This window comes from Salvelinus fontinalis, chromosome 7 (genome assembly GCF_029448725.1).
Source record: "Salvelinus fontinalis isolate EN_2023a chromosome 7, ASM2944872v1, whole genome shotgun sequence".
NCBI classification, from domain to species: Eukaryota; Metazoa; Chordata; class Actinopteri; order Salmoniformes; family Salmonidae; genus Salvelinus; species Salvelinus fontinalis.
The window spans coordinates 23880475-23899507 of record NC_074671.1 but is presented as its reverse complement, the minus strand read 5'-3'; the positions used below and the strand labels follow the sequence as shown (position 1 = coordinate 23899507).

General features: G+C 42.7%; 1 protein-coding gene across 5 annotated transcripts in view; it reads right to left on the bottom strand.

The window, feature by feature from the left end:
* Nucleotides 1-10782, bottom strand: part of slc12a7b (solute carrier family 12 member 7b) — an 80746-nt gene extending 69964 nt beyond the window's left edge. For 3 of the 5 annotated variants that reach the window (XM_055928789.1, XM_055928782.1, XM_055928783.1), the window contains exon 1: nt 10506-10782. In XM_055928789.1, coding sequence (XP_055784764.1) covers nt 10506-10644 — 139 coding nt within the window. In that variant the 5' untranslated portion in view covers nt 10645-10782. The remainder of the gene's footprint in view (nt 1-10505) is intronic. The other 2 variants (XM_055928787.1, XM_055928788.1) reach the window with 1 other exon arrangement.
* Nucleotides 10783-19033: the final 8251 nt, after the last annotated feature.

Below are 19033 nucleotides of genomic sequence, written 5' to 3'. Positions count from 1 at the left end.
GGAACCCTGCAATAATTCAATGGAAACAAACTATTGGCTATGGTGTATATTACGCAGCTATAAAACTCAATACAATTCCTGGGAAAAAATGACAGAGGAAAAACGGCAGTAGGCATAACTGCCAGGCGGACCAGCCACAATTCAGAAGTATTCATATTTCATTTGAAAAACAAATCCATGCTGGCATATGAGTTTTATCCCAAGTCAAATTTTCCACAGGTTTAATGGCGAAATAAAAAAGCTCTTTGGTTCTGTTTGCTGGCAACATTTGCATGACATTTTTACATGTTGAGAACAAGACTCATAAAATCAGCCCAAAGCTGAAAAGGGCTCAAGACCTGACGATTAAACTGACACTAAATGAGACACCAGACCAATCAATCCAGGAAATGTTAGTTAGGCGTCCTCTTTTACAGTCTACAGATTACTGGAAGGTCTGTGTCACCTACAAAGGTCCCAAATCTGACGTCACCCCATTGAAGTTGACATTAACAACCGTTAGACTTAGGTAAGAGTTATGGTTAAGGTTAGGGGTTAAGGAAGAGTCGTCCCAAGGATCCCAAATAACACTAAACAAACAATCAGCTGACAGAGATGTGTGGCCTCACATTGATTTCCCCTTGCGAAGATTACAGATTGCAGGCTGTGGAAAAACAGGTCTATTCCATTTCAAAACACTCAAGACCAGTCTCTCTCTCCATGGGCAGGGCCAACTGTATGTATAGGCTGAATTACAGGAAGCTCTGTGAAACACGGTGACTCACAACACAGTATGTGTCTAACGACAGTGACTGTGTTGAGCCATCAGTAAGAGCTGAGCACTCCATCCAGACGACTGAGTCCTCATCAATCCCTTTGTAATCTCTGGCGTCCCTGACATCTGGAGGATGTATCCTATTTATAGTCTCTCCCAATCCCAAATGTGCAGTGTTCAATGGGAGAGCAGCATGGTTGAGATTAATGGTCAATTCCATTTAAAATCCATCTATTCCGGATATGAATTGAAATCCTTATTAAAGAAGCTCTATGAATGAAGTCTATGGATAACTGCTTGAAATCTGCCCTAACTGCTGGTCAAAGCACATTTAACACCACATTAGATAGGGCTCAAGAGTTGTTAAGACATTATCTTTGACATTTTGTAGTCACCTATTTTCTCTATTTCCAAACTCCAATGTCTAAGGACTAAGAAACAGCCCTGGAAAGTTTTTTTTAAGTATGGTGGCAGGGTTTCTTGAGTGCTCAGGAAAAAAAAACTGAAAAAGTACTGGGCAATTACACAGTAACGCCGAGACCTTTTCACTTTAAAATGTATGCCAGGCAAAAAACGTTGACTGCAAAGTCAAACAAACCATATGCAGAAGTCTACTTTTAACAAATGCCACTGAAAATGTTACTAAAACACATTTACTTGAGGAACAGTGCAGATACAAAGTTTGGTAACAGAATGACAGTAAAATCTCCCTCAGTTTTTTATGTGAGAGCTTGAGTTTGAAAAAATCTATTTCGGTTATTGAACTACGGAATGACAGTAACAGAATGACATGAGTCATTGATCTGTACTATACATTCATGCATAATTATGAACATACTGTATATCTTCATGGTGATATATCCTGAATAGATACACAAAGGTAGAAAAATGTAATATTCTCCTATTATTCTACACACTGGCTATTATTCTAATGCGCTCGTCTCCAAAACTACCTCGGAGGGTTTAGAGCTTGGGGTAGTCAACTCATACAAGTACTTGGGAGTATGGCTAGATGGTACGCACACTGTCCTTCTCTAAGCACATATCAAAGCTTTGGGCAAAAGTTAAATCCAGACTTGGTTTCCTCCTCTTTCGACACAGCTGCCAAACTAAATCTGATTCAGATGACCATTCTACCATGCTAGATTACGGAGACGTAATTTATAGATAGGCAGGTCAGGGTGCTCTCTAGCGGCTAGATGTTCTTTACCATTTAGCCATCAGATTTGCCACCAATGCTCCTTATAGGACACATCACTGCACTCTATTCTCCACTGTAAACTGGTCATCTCTCTATACCCGGCGCAAGACTCACTGGTTGATGCTTATTTAGAAAACCCTCTTAGGCCTCACGCCACCCTATCTGAGATATCTACTGCAGCCCTCATCCTCCACATACAACACCCGTTCTGCCAGTCACATTATGTTAAAAGTCCCCAAAGCACACACATCCCTGGGTCGCTCCTCTTTTCAGTTCGCTGCAGCTAGCGACTGGAACGAGCTGCAACAAACACACAAACTGGACAGTTTTATCTCCATCTATACATTCAAAGACTCAATCATGGACACTCTTACTGACCAGGGATGGAAACTGGTGAGGGCCCAAAAAGGTGCTACTTTTTTTGTTTGGTGCACTGAGACATGCAAAAAAAATCCCTGCTAGGGGGAATGCATGTTTTAACTAATTAAACAACAAAGAATATGATCTACATGATCAGTCTCTGTGTGTAAAATAAAAAGTGGTTAATGTGAACCTAACTCACAGCTAAAAAATGTAGGGAAAGCAATCCAATGTTATATGTTGCCTAGACTTTACTGCAAATGACACTCAAGTCTTGAGAAAAAAAACAATCCACTAATATTGCAGTTAGCCATGAGAGCCTTTATAATAGAACACTTGTGACCACACAAACACATCTGCATACTGCACTTGGGGAAAAAAACATCTTAATGTAGAAATAGAATCAAACAAACAGGTATTCTATTTGTGTTCTAATATAGTGGCCATTATAGTAGACGTCAATTAAGTGCACAAGGCTACATTTGTGCAAAAATAATGTTCACTGAGTAAAAAATGTAATAAAAACTTTGTGTCAGTGAGGGGGGATTAACTGTCAAGTTCAACAATACAAAAGCAATATATTTGGGCTACACAGCACGTTATTACATTGTACACTTTCTGCCTGTGGACATATGCTCTGCTGGCACAATGTAGAACAGGATACCCTTTGTTGGCATAATTGATCTCTTTCAGGCAGAGAGTACACCTGGCATACCCCTTTTTATCCACTGTATTGAAAGAGAGAAATGGTGTGGCGTTTCTTTCAACTCTTTTCAAACAATAAACTCAATTATTTGATCAGCTAAGTTGGCTAATGTTTCTCAACATTTTTCTGGCTAGCTAACGGAGAATTCGATCCTTAAGAACTAGTATTAAGAATTAAGAACTAGTATATCTATCATTTCCTATACAACATGTATTTTTTAGTTATGTTTATGAATAGTTATTTGGTCAGAATATGCGTGTCAGAAAAAGTGTCAGAAAAATATCCGGACGTGGTGGGAAAAAGATGCTACGTTAGCACAATGTATAAACACTGATTTCAGCTCTAAATATGCACAAATTTCGAACAAAACAAAAGTGTATGTATAACCTGATGTTATAGGACTGTCATCTGATGAAGCTTATCAAGGTTAGTCAAAAATTATATATCTTGCTGGTTTATTCGCTATCGCTAACGTGCCTTGATGAATGAATGCGGTAGTGTGGTAGGCTATTGTAGTAACATCCGGTTTGGAGCGAGCGGTCGCATTTGCATTCGCTCTGCAGGTAGTATAAATTTTCATTTCATTTTCATTACATTTCATTATAGTACAACGGTTTAATTTGTCTAACCTTAGCAATTTCTTCTTAGCTAGCTACTTAGCCGTCTGTGTATAAAAGATAATTGCGTAATTATCGTATTCCGTCGTCTATCGTAGTCCACACTGCTATCTGCCCAGTAGCTAGCAAACGTCCACCGTCTACCGAATAGTAGTATAAACTTTCATTATAGTACAACGGTCTGATTTTCATTTTCACTACAGTACAACGGTTTGATTTGTTTGATCTTAGCTAGCTACATAGCCGTCTTTGCATCAAACATAATTGTGTAGTTATTGAGGTTCGCCAGCCAGCTATTTTCGCCCTAACATAACGCAACGTAGCCAAACACTGCTAGCTAGCCAGCTTGCCACCGAATAGCAGCATTGTAGAAACGAGTGCATTACAACGGAACGACTTGATCAGTGTAGTGTTGGCTGACTACACAGTTGTCTTTGCTATCTTTGATTTGTATTTGTTCGATCTTAGCTAGCTACTTAGCTGGCTACATAGCCGTCTTTGTATCGGTGATAATTGTGTAGTTATCAAGGTTCGCTGAGGTTCGCTAGCCAGGTATTCTCGCCCTAACGTAACGTAGTCAACCCTGCTAGCTAGCCAGCTAGCCACCGATTAGCAGCACTGTAGAAACGATTACATTACAACGGAACGACTTGACTTGTGTAGTGTTAGCTAGCTACATAGTTTTCTTTGCTATCTTTCTATCTAAGATAATTATGTAGCTTTGAGTAATTATCGGTTAGCTAGCCAGCTATTTTTCGCCTCCCGCGCTGCCGTCCTCCTACCTAGCCAACACTGCTAGCTAGCCAACTTCTACCGAATAGCAGCACTGTAGAAACTTACATTACAATAGGAACGACTTGATTAGCGTAGTGTTAGCTAGTTGTCTTTCCTGTCCTTGTATCCATGATAATTGTGTAGTTTAGAGAAATTTAGTGAAATTGTCGAGGTTACCTAGCCAGCTTCACTTTCAACAACGTAGCCACTGCTAGCCAGGCTACTTCACCAGCCAGCAGTATTATATCATTTTAGTCAATAAGATCTTGTATTTTATTCTTATTTTTTGCAACGTAAGCTTAACTTTCTGAACATTCGAGACGTGTAGCCCACTTGTCATTCTAATCTCCTTTGCATTAGCGTAGCCTCTTCTGTAGCCTGTCAACCATGTGTCTGTCTATCCCTGTTCTCTCCTCTCTGCACAGACCATACAAACGCTTCGCACCGCGTGGCCGCGCCCACCCTAACCTGGTGGTCCCAGCCCGCACGACCCACGTGGAGTTCCAGGTCTCCGGTAGCCTCTGGAACTGCCGATCTGCGGCCAACAAGGCAGAGCTCATCTCAGCCTATGCGTCCCTCCAGTCCCTCGACTTCCTGGCACTGACGGAAACATGGCTCACCACAGATAACACTGCTACTCCTACTGCTCTCTCTTCGTCTGCCCACGTGTTCTCGCACACCCCGAGACCTTCTGGTCAGCGGGGTGGTGGCACCGGGATCCTCATCTCTCCCAAGTGGTCATTCTCTCTTTCTCCCCTTACCCATCTGTCTATCGCCTCCTTTGAATTCCATGCTGTCACAGTTACCAGCCCTTTCAAGCTTAACATCCTTATCATTTATCGCCCTCCAGGTTCCCTTGGAGAGTTCATCAATGAGCTTGATGCCTTGATAAGCTCCTTTCCTGAGGACGGCTCACCTCTCACAGTTCTGGGTGACTTTAACCTCCCCATGTCTACCTTTGACTCATTCCTCTCTGCCTCCTTCTTTCCACTCCTCTCCTCTTTTGACCTCACCCTCTCACCTTCCCCCCCTACTCACAAGGCAGGCAATACGCTTGACCTCATCTTTACTAGATGCTGTTCTTCCACTAACCTCATTGCAACTCCCCTCCAAGTCTCCGACCACTACCTTGTATCCTTCTCCCTCTCGCTCTCATCCAACACTTCCCACACTGCCCCTACTCGGATGGTATCGCGCCGTCCCAACCTCCGCTCTCTCTCCCCCGCTACTCTCTCCTCTTCCATCCTATCATCTCTTCCCTCTGCCCAAACCTTCTCCAACCTATCTCCTGATTCTGCCTCCTCAACCCTCCTCTCCTCCCTTTCTGCATCCTTTGACTCTCTATGTCCCCTATCCTCCAGGCCGGCTCGGTCCTCCCCTCCCGCTCCGTGGCTCGACGACTCATTGCGAGCTCACAGAACAGGGCTCCGGGCAGCCGAGCGGAAATGGAGGAAAACTCGCCTCCCTGCGGACCTGGCATCCTTTCACTCCCTCCTCTCTACATTTTCCTCTTCTGTCTCTGCTGCTAAAGCCACTTTCTACCACTCTAAATTCCAAGCATCTGCCTCTAACCCTAGGAAGCTCTTTGCCACCTTCTCCTCCCTCCTGAATCCTCCTCCCCCTCCCCCCCCCCTCCTCCCTCTCTGCAGACGACTTCGTCAACCATTTTGAAAAGAAGGTCGACGACATCCGATCCTCGTTCGCTAAGTCAAACGACACCGCTGGTTCTGCTCACACTGCCCAACCCTGTGCTTTGACCTCTTTCTCCCCTCTCTCTCCAGATGAAATCTCGCGTCTTGTGACGGCCGGCCGCCCAACAACCTGCCCGCTTGACCCTATCCCCTCCTCTCTTCTCCAGACCATTTCCGGAGACCTTCTACCTTACCTCACCTCGCTCATCAACTCATCCTTGACCGCTGGCTACGTCCCTTCCGTCTTCAAGAGAGCGAGAGTTGCACCCCTTCTGAAAAAACCTACACTCGATCCCTCCGATGTCAACAACTACAGACCAGTATCCCTTCTTTCTTTTCTCTCCAAAACTCTTGAACGTGCCGTCCTTGGCCAGCTCTCCTGCTATCTCTCTCAGAATGACCTTCTTGATCCAAATCAGTCAGGTTTCAAGACTAGTCACTCAACTGAGACTGCTCTTCTCTGTATCACGGAGGCGCTCCGCACTGCTAAAGCTAACTCTCTCTCCTCTGCTCTCATCCTTCTAGACCTATCGGCTGCCTTCGATACTGTGAACCATCAGATCCTCCTCTCCACCCTCTCCGAGTTGGGCATCTCCGGCACGGCCCACGCTTGGATTGCGTCCTACCTGACAGGTCGCTCCTACCAGGTGGCGTGGCGAGAATCTGTCTCCTCACCACGCGCTCTCACCACTGGTGTCCCCCAGGGCTCTGTTCTAGGCCCTCTCCTATTCTCGCTATACACCAAGTCACTTGGCTCTGTCATAACCTCACATGGTCTCTCCTATCATTGCTATGCAGACGACACACAATTAATCTTCTCCTTTCCCCCTTCTGATGACCAGGTGGCGAATCGCATCTCTGCATGTCTGGCAGACATATCAGTGTGGATGACGGATCACCACCTCAAGCTGAACCTCGGCAAGACGGAGCTGCTCTTCCTCCCGGGGAAGGACTGTCCGTTCCATGATCTCGCCATCACGGTTGACAACTCCATTGTGTCCTCCTCCCAGAGCGCTAAGAACCTTGGCGTGATCCTGGACAACACCCTGTCGTTCTCCACCAACATCAAGGCGGTGGCCCGTTCCTGTAGGTTCATGCTCTACAACATCCGCAGAGTACGACCCTGCCTCACACAGGAAGCGGCGCAGGTCCTAATCCAGGCACTTGTCATCTCCCGTCTGGATTACTGCAACTCGCTGCTGGCTGGGCTCCCTGCCTGTGCCATTAAACCCCTACAACTCATCCAGAACGCCGCAGCCCGTCTGGTGTTCAACCTTCCCAAGTTCTCTCACGTCACCCCGCTCCTCCGCTCTCTCCACTGGCTTCCAGTTGAAGCTCGCATCCGCTACAAGACCATGGTGCTTGCCTACGGAGCTGTGAGGGGAACGGCACCTCAGTACCTTCAGGCTCTGATCAGGCCCTACACCCAAACAAGGGCACTGCGTTCATCCACCTCTGGCCTGCTCGCCTCCCTACCACTGAGGAAGTACAGTTCCCGCTCAGCCCAGTCAAAACTGTTCGCTGCTCTGGCCCCCCAATGGTGGAACAAACTCCCTCACGACGCCAGGACAGCGGAGTCAATCACCACCTTCCGGAGACACCTGAAACCCCACCTCTTCAAGGAATACCTAGGATAAAGCAATCCTTCTGCCCCCCCCCCCCCCCCCCCCTCCCTTAAAAGATCTGATGCACTATTGTAAAGTGGCTGTTCCACTGGATGTCATAAGGTGAATGCACCAATTTGTAAGTCGCTCTGGATAAGAGCGTCTGCTAAATGACTTAAATGTAATGTAAATGTAGTAAGCTAATATAATGCTATATTGTGTTTTCGCTGTAAAACACTTTAAAAAAATCGGAAATATTGGCTGGATTCACAAGATGTTTAAGATGTTTGTCTTTAATTTGCTGTACACCCTCGATTTTTCAGAAATGTTTTATGATGAGTATTTAGGTATTTCACGTTGGTGTCTGTAATTACTCTGGCTGCTTCGGTTCTATTTCTGACGGTAGCTGTGATTGTAGCTGCAATGTAAAACTCATTTATACCTCAAATATGCACATTTTTCGAACAAAACATAGATTTATTGTATAACATGTTATAAGACTGTCATCTGATGAAGTTGGTTCTTGGTTAGTTAGGTTGGCTTTGTGCATGCTACCTGTGCTGTGAAAAATGTCTGTCCTTTTCTGTATTTGGTGGTGAGCTAACATAAATATATGTGGTGTTTTCGCTGTAAAACATTAAAAAAATCGGACATGTTGACTGGATTCACAAGATGTGTGTCTTTCATTTGCTGTATTGGACTTGCTAATGTGTGAAAGTTAAATATTTCTAAAAAATATCTTTTGAATTTCGCGCTCTGCCTTTTCAGTGGAATGTGGGAGGAGTTCCGCTAGCGAAACGCCAGAGCCAGACAGGTTAACAATGCTAACAATAGTTGTTCCAGCACATTTTCTCCCTCAACTCAAAAGTACGCTTCATCACCTTCTCACCCCTGTCTCTGTGGTCAGGCTTCTCACCTATCTCTGTGTTATCGTTCAGGGACGTGCTGCTGTAACTGGCAAACACTTTAGGACACTTCAGGATTTTGGCAATTATGCCCTTTAAGTACTTCACCAGAGTCAGATGAAATTTAGGATACCATTTTTATGTCTCTGCATCCAGGATGAAGGAAGTTAGAGGTCGTTTTGTATGCCAATGCTAACTAGCATGCTAGTAGATACCCATAAACACAATTATGAGTAAAAACACTAACTAATTGGTCAATTTACCTTTACTTGTTACTTCTGTGAACTTTCACAATCCTCCCTCCTCATGAGGGAGAGAAATTTGAAAACATCTTAAAGATATGTGGGGTTTTGGTAACAGAATGACAAGACACTAGGCAATGTGTCTTACAGAAGGCAAACAATTTCTGCAAAACTAAATATAAATGTTGATATTGGCAGGGGCTTTTACCGCAACATAATGTGTTGGATTTCTAATACCTTAAGACCTTTTCTAGTAAATGTTTTTTTAAGATCCCTTTTCGATCGTTGTGACAAGAAATCAAAGCTTTTGCTTATTCCTAATTTTAGGATGGAAAATAGTTGAAAAACATATCTATGCTTTCATTTGCGAAAAATATACATTCTTAGCTTTCATTTGACACCAAATGTGATATGCTCCTCTAAAAACTTCACGTTGGAGATAATGGCTCTTTTTAAATGGAAATTACCAATGATTTATATATACACATACATACACTAGAAGACGTATAGAATTTATAAAAATATCAAGTTTGTGGAAGTAAGGAGATAGAGGAAACAGATTCCAAACAGATTCCAAACCCAGAGGAATTGGAGAATCTGAGCTGAGAAAACTATTGTAAATAGTAAATGTGATTCTCTCACTGAAACACATAACGTTACACAAATACAATAATGCACTGCGCGCACATGCGCACATGCTCTCTCGTTCTCTCTCTCTCTCTCTCTCTCTCTCAAATGTACTTGTTTTGGAGCTAACTCTCTCTCTTGACATTGCATATCACAATTTGAATTTGCCCTTTTAATAATAACAGCTCTATAATAATGTTTTTCATGCTGCAATAAATCTATACAGTCTTGTGCGATCACAACCACACTAAGAAAAGCCAATTAAAATACAGAGCCGACTGCTTTCGATTCTATATTCAGAAATAGTGGAGAGTCTACTCATGAACAGGCAAGGCCTTGCATAGCTTCCCAAAATTAAACTAGTAATGTTGTTTATTTGCGAGAACATCCTCATGAAGTATGTTTTTCAGAATCTCACTGATAGCGCACCTTTCTATATTCAGGTGGACAACTATTGGTTGAAATGGGGTAAAGTTGTAAATTATCTATTCTTTAATTGGTTATCCCTGGTGATGCTTGCTTGACAATTCAGTCTAATTTTAGAGGAGTGCACTTTCACTGCAACCTGTTGCCATGCAACACCCGACTGGTGGTAGGAGGGACACAAACAGCTTTAAAAAGACAAGCTTATACATAATTGCAAAATTATTAAACATGACTATCATCATCAATTATTACAGTTGAGCAAAATAGCAGCAGAACAGAATAACGAATGTAGGAAAAACATCTGTGAATGTCATGGAGAAGTAGGTTAATTAACGTTAGCTAGGGAATTATTTAATTACGATCATTCACAAACATGAGTGATCGCAAACATGAATATTTGTTTAAAATGTAGGCCCTATGTACGTGCACATAACACAGCTGTCGCTCATTTCAACTCGTTCCTAATGTATGGAAAGTAACATACATAAAGTTATTTACAAACCACAGGGTTAGATAAGCATAAACAACCCGTAGTGAAATACATAGCTAATCCCGAGTGGATAATAACGGCTTGAGTAGGAGACAGGTAACATTTTACCGTATCTGTTGGGCTCCCTACTGTACTCGAGGACAGGAACAGCGTCTTGCGGTTCTATGGAGTAGCCTTCTGCCCCTTCGCTTTCAGAGCACTGCTCGTTGCCCTGACCGACAGGGACGACCACAAACCTGTCGCTCATTCCCTCCTGCGTCCTCCCTTATCACACTTCTTACAATGGAGAAAAACCTCGGGGCTCGAAGCGGTTTGTGCTGTGATTCAAACTCAGCAGTCTAATCTGCAACGGGCTAACAGGTACACATGACAGTATGTATGGGACACGAGCGCTGACCCACCGTTTAAAACACTCAAGGCGTGTCCATCGCATAGTGTCCTTTCATTGGCTGGGGGCCTCGCGTACCGGTGTCAATCCGCCCAAATTATATTTCAGAATAGGGATATTTATGAAATAAGTGTCCTGAATATCATAATGATACCAGCACAATCTCTTTCTAACATTCACAGACTTCTTTTGTATTTTTGTGATGGTTTTCTCAAAATATGACCTGGTAGTGTGTTCACAGGCTACTAGAATGAGAACACAGGTGTGTTTGCAGCACGTGGGATATGCTCGGGTTGTTTGCCAGTATGTCATGCCTTTGTACCTTCCTCATCATTATGTGTGATTGTGCAACGTATAATCATAACATATGTGATTAAATGGAGTCCACAAAGATTCTTACTGTGTGGTAATTGATTGCATGTCAACATCACTACAGCCTGCAGTGTATTTCTTTCATTCTCAACCTTTCTGTTGTTTTTGTCGGTAAGCATGTAAAGAACAGAGTTTGATTTTTTCTTAAAAGTTTTTTATTTAACCAGGTAGGCCAGTTGAGAACAAGTTCTCATTTACAACTGCGACCTGGCCAAGATAAAGCAAAGCAGTGCGACAAAAATAACAACACAGAGTTACACATGAGATAAACAAACGTACAGTGTGTGCAAAAGAAAGTCTATGTACAGTGTGTGCAAATGAAGTAAGGAGGTAAGGCAATAAATAGGCCAAAAGTGGCAAAGTAATTACAATTTAGCAATTTACACTGGAGTGATATATGTGCAGATGAGGATGTGCAAGTAGAAATACTGGTGTGCAAAAGAGCAGAAAAACAAAAAATATGAGAATGAGGTAGGTAGTTGGTTGGATGGGCTATTTACAGATGGGCTGTGGACAGCTGCAGCAATCGGTAAGCTGTTCTGACAGCTGACGCTTAAAGTTAGTGAGGGAGACATAAGTCTTCAACTTCAGTGATTTTTGCAATTCGTTCCAGTCATTGGCAGCAGAGAACTGGATGGAAAGGCGGCCAAAGGGGGTGTTGGCTTTGGGGATGACCAGTGGAATATACCTGCTGGAGCGCGTGATACGGGTGGGTGTTGCTATGGTGACCAGTGAGCTGAGATAAGGAGGAGCTTTACCTAGCAAAGACTTATAGATGACCTGGAGCCAGTGGGTTTGGCGACGAATATGTAGCGAGGGCCAGCCAACGAGAGCATACAGGTCGCAGGGGTGGGTGGTATATGGGGCTTTGATGTCAAAACAGATCTCACTGTGTTAGACTGCATCCAATTTGCTGAGTAGAGTGTTGGAGGCCATTTTGTAAATGACATCACCGAAGTCAAGGATCGGTAGGATAGTCAGTTTTACTGGGGTATGTTTGGCAGCATGAGTGAAGGAGGCTTTGTTGTGGAATAGGAAGTCGATTCTAGATTTAATTTTGGATTGGAGATGCTTAATGTGAGTCTGGAAGGAGAGTTTACAGTCTAGCAAGACACCTAGGTATTTATAGTTGTCCACATATTCTAAGTCAGAACCGTCCAGAGTAGTGATGCTAGTCGGGTTGGCGGGTGCGGGCAGCAATCGGTTGAAGAGCATGCATTTAGTTTTACTAGCATTTAAGAGCAGTTGGAGGCCACGGAAGGAGTGTTGTATGGCATTGACGCTCGTTTGGAGGTTTGTTAACAGTGTCCAAAGAAGGGCCAGATGTATACAGAATGGTGTCATCTGCGTAGAGGTGGATCGAATAATCACCCGCCGCAAGAGCGACATCGTTGATATATACAGAGAAGAGAGTCGGCCTGAGAATTGAACGCTGTGGCACCCCCATAGAGACTGCCAGAGGTCCGGACAACAGGCCCTCCAATTTGACACACTGAACTCTATCTGAGAAGTAGTTAGTGAACCAGGTGAGGCAGTCATTAGAGAAACCAAGGCTGTTGAGTCTGCCGAAAAGAATATGGTGATTGACAGAGTTGAAAGCCCTGGCCAGGTCGATGAAGACGGCTGCACAGTACTGCCTTTTATCGATGGCGGTTGTGATATCGTTTAGGACCTTGAGCGTGACTGAGGTGCATCCGTGACCAGCTCTGAAACCAGATTACATAGCAGAGAAGGTATGGTGGAATTCGAAATGGTCGTTGATCTGTTTGTTCACTTGGATTTCGAAGACTTTAGAAAGGCAGGGCAGGATGGATATAGGTCTGTAACAGTTTGGGTCTAGAGTGTCTCCCCCTTTGAAGAGGGGGGTGACCGCTGCCGCTTTCCAATCTTTAGGAATCTCAGACGATATGAAAGAGAAGTTGAACAGACTAGTAATAGGGGTTGCAACAATGGCAGTGGATCATTTAAGGAAGAGAGGGCCCAGATTGTCTAGCCCAGCTGATTTGAAGGGATCCAGATTTTGCAGCTCTTTCAGAACATAAGCTGTCTAGGCAAGTCATTTAACTAGGCAAGTCAGTTAAGAACAAATTCTTATTTACAATGGCGGCCTACTCTGGCCAAACCCGGACGACGCTGGGCCAATTCAATCACATGAAGGACAAAACACTCACTGTACAGAAAATGATTAGACTATCATCAGTTCACATACAGCGCCTTCGGAAAGCATTCACACCTCTTGACAACATAAAGTTGGCCACCGGGTGGCGCAGCGGTCTAAGGCACTGCATCTGCACCCCTCCTGTCTCAGCCTCCAGTATTTATGCTGCAGTAGTTTATGTGTTGGGGGGCTAGGGTCAGTCTGTTAAATCTGGAGTACTTCTCTTGTCTTATCCGGTGTCCTGTGTGAATTTAAGTATGCTCTCTCTAATTCCCTCTTTCTCTCTTTCTTTCTCTCTCTCTCGGAGGACCTAAGCCCTAGGACCATGCCTCAGGACTACCTGGCATGATGACTCCTTGCTGTCCCCAGTCCACCTGGCCGTGCTGCTGCTCCAGTTTCAACTGTTCTGCCTGCGGCTATGGAACCCTGACCTGTTCACCGGACGTGCTACCTGTCTCAGACCTGCTGTTTTCAACTCTCTAGAGACAGCAGGAGCGGTAGAGAAACTCTCAATGATCGGCTATGAAAAGCCAACTGACATTTACTCCTGAGGTGCTGACTTGTTGCAGCCTCGACAACTACTGTGATTATTATTATTTGACCATGCTGGTCATTTATGAACATTTGAACATCTTGGCCATGTTCTGTTATAATCTCCACCCGGCACAGCCAGAAGAGGACTGGCCACCCCTCATAGCCTGGTTCCTCTCTAGGTTTCTTCCTAGATTTTGGCCTTTCTAGGGAGTTTTTCCTAGCCACCGTGCTTCTACGCCTGCATTGCTTGCTGTTTGGGGTTTTAGGCTGGGTTTCTGTACAGCACTTTGAGATATCAGCTGATGTAAGAAGGGCTATATAAATCAATTTGATTTGATTTTGATTTGATCTCAGTGCAAGAGCGTCACTAGAGTCCCTGGTTTGAGTCCAGAATGTATCACATTCGGCCGTGATTGGGAGTCCCATAGGGCGGTGCACAATTGGTCCAGCGTTGTCCGTCATTGTTAATAAGAATTTGTTCTTAACTGACTTGCCTAGTTAAATAAATAAAAATAATTGACTCTTTCCACATTTTGTTGTGTTATAGCCTCAATTTAAAATGAATTAAATTGAGACTTGGTGTCATTGGCCTATTAAGAATACTCCATAATGTCAAAGTGGATGATGTTTTTAGAAATGTTGACATATCCATTAAAAATAAAATGCTGAAATGTCTTGAGTCAATTAGTATTCAGCCCCTTTGTTAAATGCAAGTGTAAATAAGTTCAGGAGAAAAAAATTGCTTAACAAGTTACATAATGAGTTGCATGGACTCCTTCTGTGTGCTATAATATTGTTTAACATTATTTTTGAATGACTACATCATCTCTGTACACCACACATACAGTTATCTGTCAGGTCCCTCAGTCGAGTAGTGCATTTCTAAGACAGATTTAACCACAAAGACCAGGGAGGTTTTTCAATGCATCGCAAACAAATACCACCTATTGGTAGATGGCTAAAAACGAGAGAAAATAACAAACATTGAATATCCCTTTGAGCATGGTGCACTAATACACCCAGTCACCACAAAGATACAGGCATCCTACCATGAGGCCAATGGTGACTTTAAAACAGTGGCTGTGATAGGAGAAAACTGAGGATGGATCAGTTTTGTGGAAGTAAGGAGATAGAGGAAACAGATTCCAAAATCCAGGGGAACTGGAGAGTCTGAGCTGCGATGACAAATGATTGTAAATGTGTTCCTCTCACTGAAACAACTGTACTGTACATGTTTCAGTGAGAGAAGCACATTTTATTAGTCACATGCGCCGAATACAACAGCTGTAGACCTTACAGTGAAATGCTTACTTACGAGCCCCTAACCAACAATGCATTTTCAATAAAATACAGATAAGAATAAGAGCAACAGTGAAATGCCAATGCAGAGTCAATGTGCGGGGGCACCGGTTATTTGAAGTAGTATGTACATGTAGGTAGAGTTATTAAAGTTACTATGCATAGATGACAACAGATAGTAGCGGTGGTGTAAAGAGGGGGTGGGGGGGCACGGCAAATAGTCTGGGTAGCCATTTGACAGATGTTCAGGAGTCTTATGGCTTGGGGTTAGAAGCTGTTTAGAAGCCTCTTGGACCTAGACTTGGTGCTCCGGTACCGCTTGCCGTGCGGTAGCAGAGAGAACAGTCTATGACTAACATGTATTGACTCGTGGGTGTGAATAATTATGTAAAGCTGATATTTCTGTATTTCATTTTCAATACATTTGCTAAAAATATAAAATAAACATGTTTTCACATTGTGATTATGGGGTAGTGTGTGTAGATGGGAGAGAGAAAAATATATATTTAATCAATTTTGAATTCAGGCTGTAACACAACAAAATGTCGAATGAGTCAAAGGGAATGAATACTTTCTGAAGGCACTGTAAGTTATTTGGGAAAACAATAGTATAAGGATTAGACTACATGTACATCAGTTCACATGTTACTGGGTAAACAATATGCCAAGCTGTCAAATGCACTTGGTATTGACCCCACAACTGGTGTCTGGGGTTTTTGCTCATTAAGGGCGGGTTGACCAGACACAGATTAAGCCTCTAAAATTGCCAGTGTAGAAATCCCCTACAATAACCTGTGTGTAGCCTGTAGTTAATTTTATTCACACTTAATAGACAATCGACAAATATATGAATTTGTCTGGTGACAATATATATTATAGACAAGACAAATTGTAGGCTATAACGTGGGACACAACATTACAGCAACATCTAGATACATACATTAGCTATATTGTCGCAAGTAGGATATTTCATTTATATATGTTACAAATTTGGATCACATGTTGGCCTAGGTAATTAGTTTGTTGGGATGTGAGTATAAATATGTATTTAAGCTAAAAATAGCCATCCACCCAAAACAGTAAACATGCGTTGATAATAACCAATGATATGAGCACTAGTTACCACAGCCACAAAGTCAAAAATGGCTACATTGTAAAAAGTCATGAACACAAACATTTACTTTTTGATCTTACTTTAAAGGGTAACTTCACAATTTTTCAACTTCATGTTCATCTTCTCCAGTACCACCCCAACATCAACATATGTGAAAATGGTGCATTTCTATGTTTTGTAGTGAAATAAATAAAGGAAGATATGTGTTTCCAAATGACATCATCGCCTACATCATTAGCCTACCAATTGCCTATTAAATGGTTGATGATGTCATTGGAAACATTTATCTTTCTCTATCTTTTTTTACATAACATGGGAACGCGCCATTTTCACGTATGTTGATGTTGTAGTGGTGCTGGAGATGATGAATATGAAGTTGAACATTTTAGAAATTTCCCTTTAAGGTTAGGGTTAGACATAAGGTTAGCGGTGTGGTTACAGTTGGGGTTAAGGTTACGGGTTTTCTGACAACAGCCATGTGATCAATGGTCGTGAACTTTCAACTGCAGTCAACTGGAAATGTATGCCGTTGCTCTGGTCGTCACTAGTTAGCACAGCCACAAAGTTACAAACCCCACCTATTTCTACCTAAAATGTATTTTCTTAAAATATGATTTTAAACCACTTTGAAAGGTGGTGGCCAAAATTGGTCAACGTTTTGACAAACGTGATCCGCTTAAACACACCCAATGCCTTTTCATCAAAAGCGATCACGCTTGATTGTGAAAACACATAATCCTACTCATTACTTCACGTGCTTAAATATGCAGTCTGAGGTCTTAAGCACCAAAAATGTTTAACATATTGTAAGTATTGTAAGTATTATTTGAAAGATGTAACATATCTTACAAAATTTATAACATAGTACACAATTGGATGACTTAGTAAACAAATAATGGGGACCTGTTTTGGCTCATGAGCACCAATTTCAAAACTACTGGCTGAAATTATACAAAAGTTTTGGGAGGATCGCATTAGTAGAGGTGTTCTCAGGGCAGGCCTACCGGTTTTGACTAGCATAATTTACTTTTCGTAGTAGGTTAGGAGAAATTATGCAGCAGGTTAGTAGAAATAACGTGTTAGGTTAGGAGAATTAGGTCTGCCCTGAGAACACTCTACGTTTCCACTAATGCGATTCTGTAAAGTTCTGGAGTGTCACTTTAAGCAATGTCACTTTTGTTTTGAGGTGACTTCGCCATCAGCCAAAACGGGGTACCCGGCTCAGGCCTGGGATGCTCACGCCAAAATGAACGCAATCAAATCTAACTAATGATTTGTCACCCCAGATGGTTTGTTTAAATTTCTACCGTTGTGACTAGATGGAGTAGGCCCACGGCTTCATCTAGTGGTCGCGTCGGATACAGCAGTTGCTGACAACTGTAAAATTGTAGCTAAACCTAGCCCGAATCCTTTTCCTAACCTTAACCTCATTCTCCTAATTTGCTACGTTAATTAATCTATCCCCCTGCATTAGTTCTCCTAACCTGCCACACTAATTCACCTAACCTGCCACGTTAGTTATCCTAACCTGCCACGTTAGTTATCCTAACCTGCCACGTTAGTTATCCTAACCTGCCACGTTAGTTATCCTAACCTGCCACGTTAGTTATCCTAACCTGCTACGTTAGTTATCCTAACCTGCCACGTTAGTTATCCTAACCTGCCACGTTAGTTATCCTAACCTGCCACGGTAGTTATCCTAACCTGCTACGTTAGTTATCCTAACCTGCCACGTTAGTTATCCTAACCTGCCACGTTAGTTATCCTAACCTGCCACGTTAGTTATCCTAACCTGCCACGTTAGTTATCCTAACCTGCTACGGTAGTTATCCTAACCTGCTACGTTAGTTATCCTAACCTGCTACGTTAGTTATCCTAACCTGCTACGTTAGTTATCCTAACCTGCTACGTTAGTTATCCTAACCTGCTACGTTAGTTATCCTAACCTGCTACGTTAGTTATCCTAACCTGCTACGTTAGTTATCCTAACCTGCTATTTAAACAAACCATCTGTGGCGATAAATCATCATTATCACCACACCGGTTCACACGGGACAGGCCCGGGGCATTAATTGAATCCCCTCAATAGGTGTGTGGTGAGAAGTGAGGTTTGGCGTTTGAGTCAAATACATTTATGCCAACATGGCTATTGTAGACCGTTTTCAAGACTAGGCCTATACTTCTGAAATATCATTTTGGATGGTTTCCAGTAGACCACTTGGAAGTAGAGTGCTTGGGCTTGTAACTTAAATGTCTGAAATAGATCCTTTTGGATCTATTCAGAGGGAGTCAATCCATCACAACCCAGACAGTTTATTTTGATGGGGTTTATTCTGTGAGTTACTTCCTCAAAGATTTGCTGTAGTACCTCAGTCTCAATAAAGCCATTTTGGTAGCTTTTCGTCCACCACTCCTATGATTAAGTTTACTCAATTAGACTTAAAGTGGTAGCTGTTATCAATTACTGTAGGCTGTAAAGTGTTCCATATTTTATGTGATAGAGATTAGTAAACAGGCAACGAACAGACGTGCCAGTGGTTGCAGCCGGCCACACCCTGATCTAAATGTGTCAAATAAAAGTGTGAAATGCATCTCTAAAGGTCAAATTACATTAGCTCAACACACAATTATTTAGGGAAATTATACAGTTATTAACAACCATTCAAGCCCTTTTTTTTCTTGAGGATGAGTCAGTAGGCTATAGGGCAAAACGGAAGCTGCAAGATCAGAAGCTATCTAGGCTTACAAGACTGGAAAGGGTATTGATATGA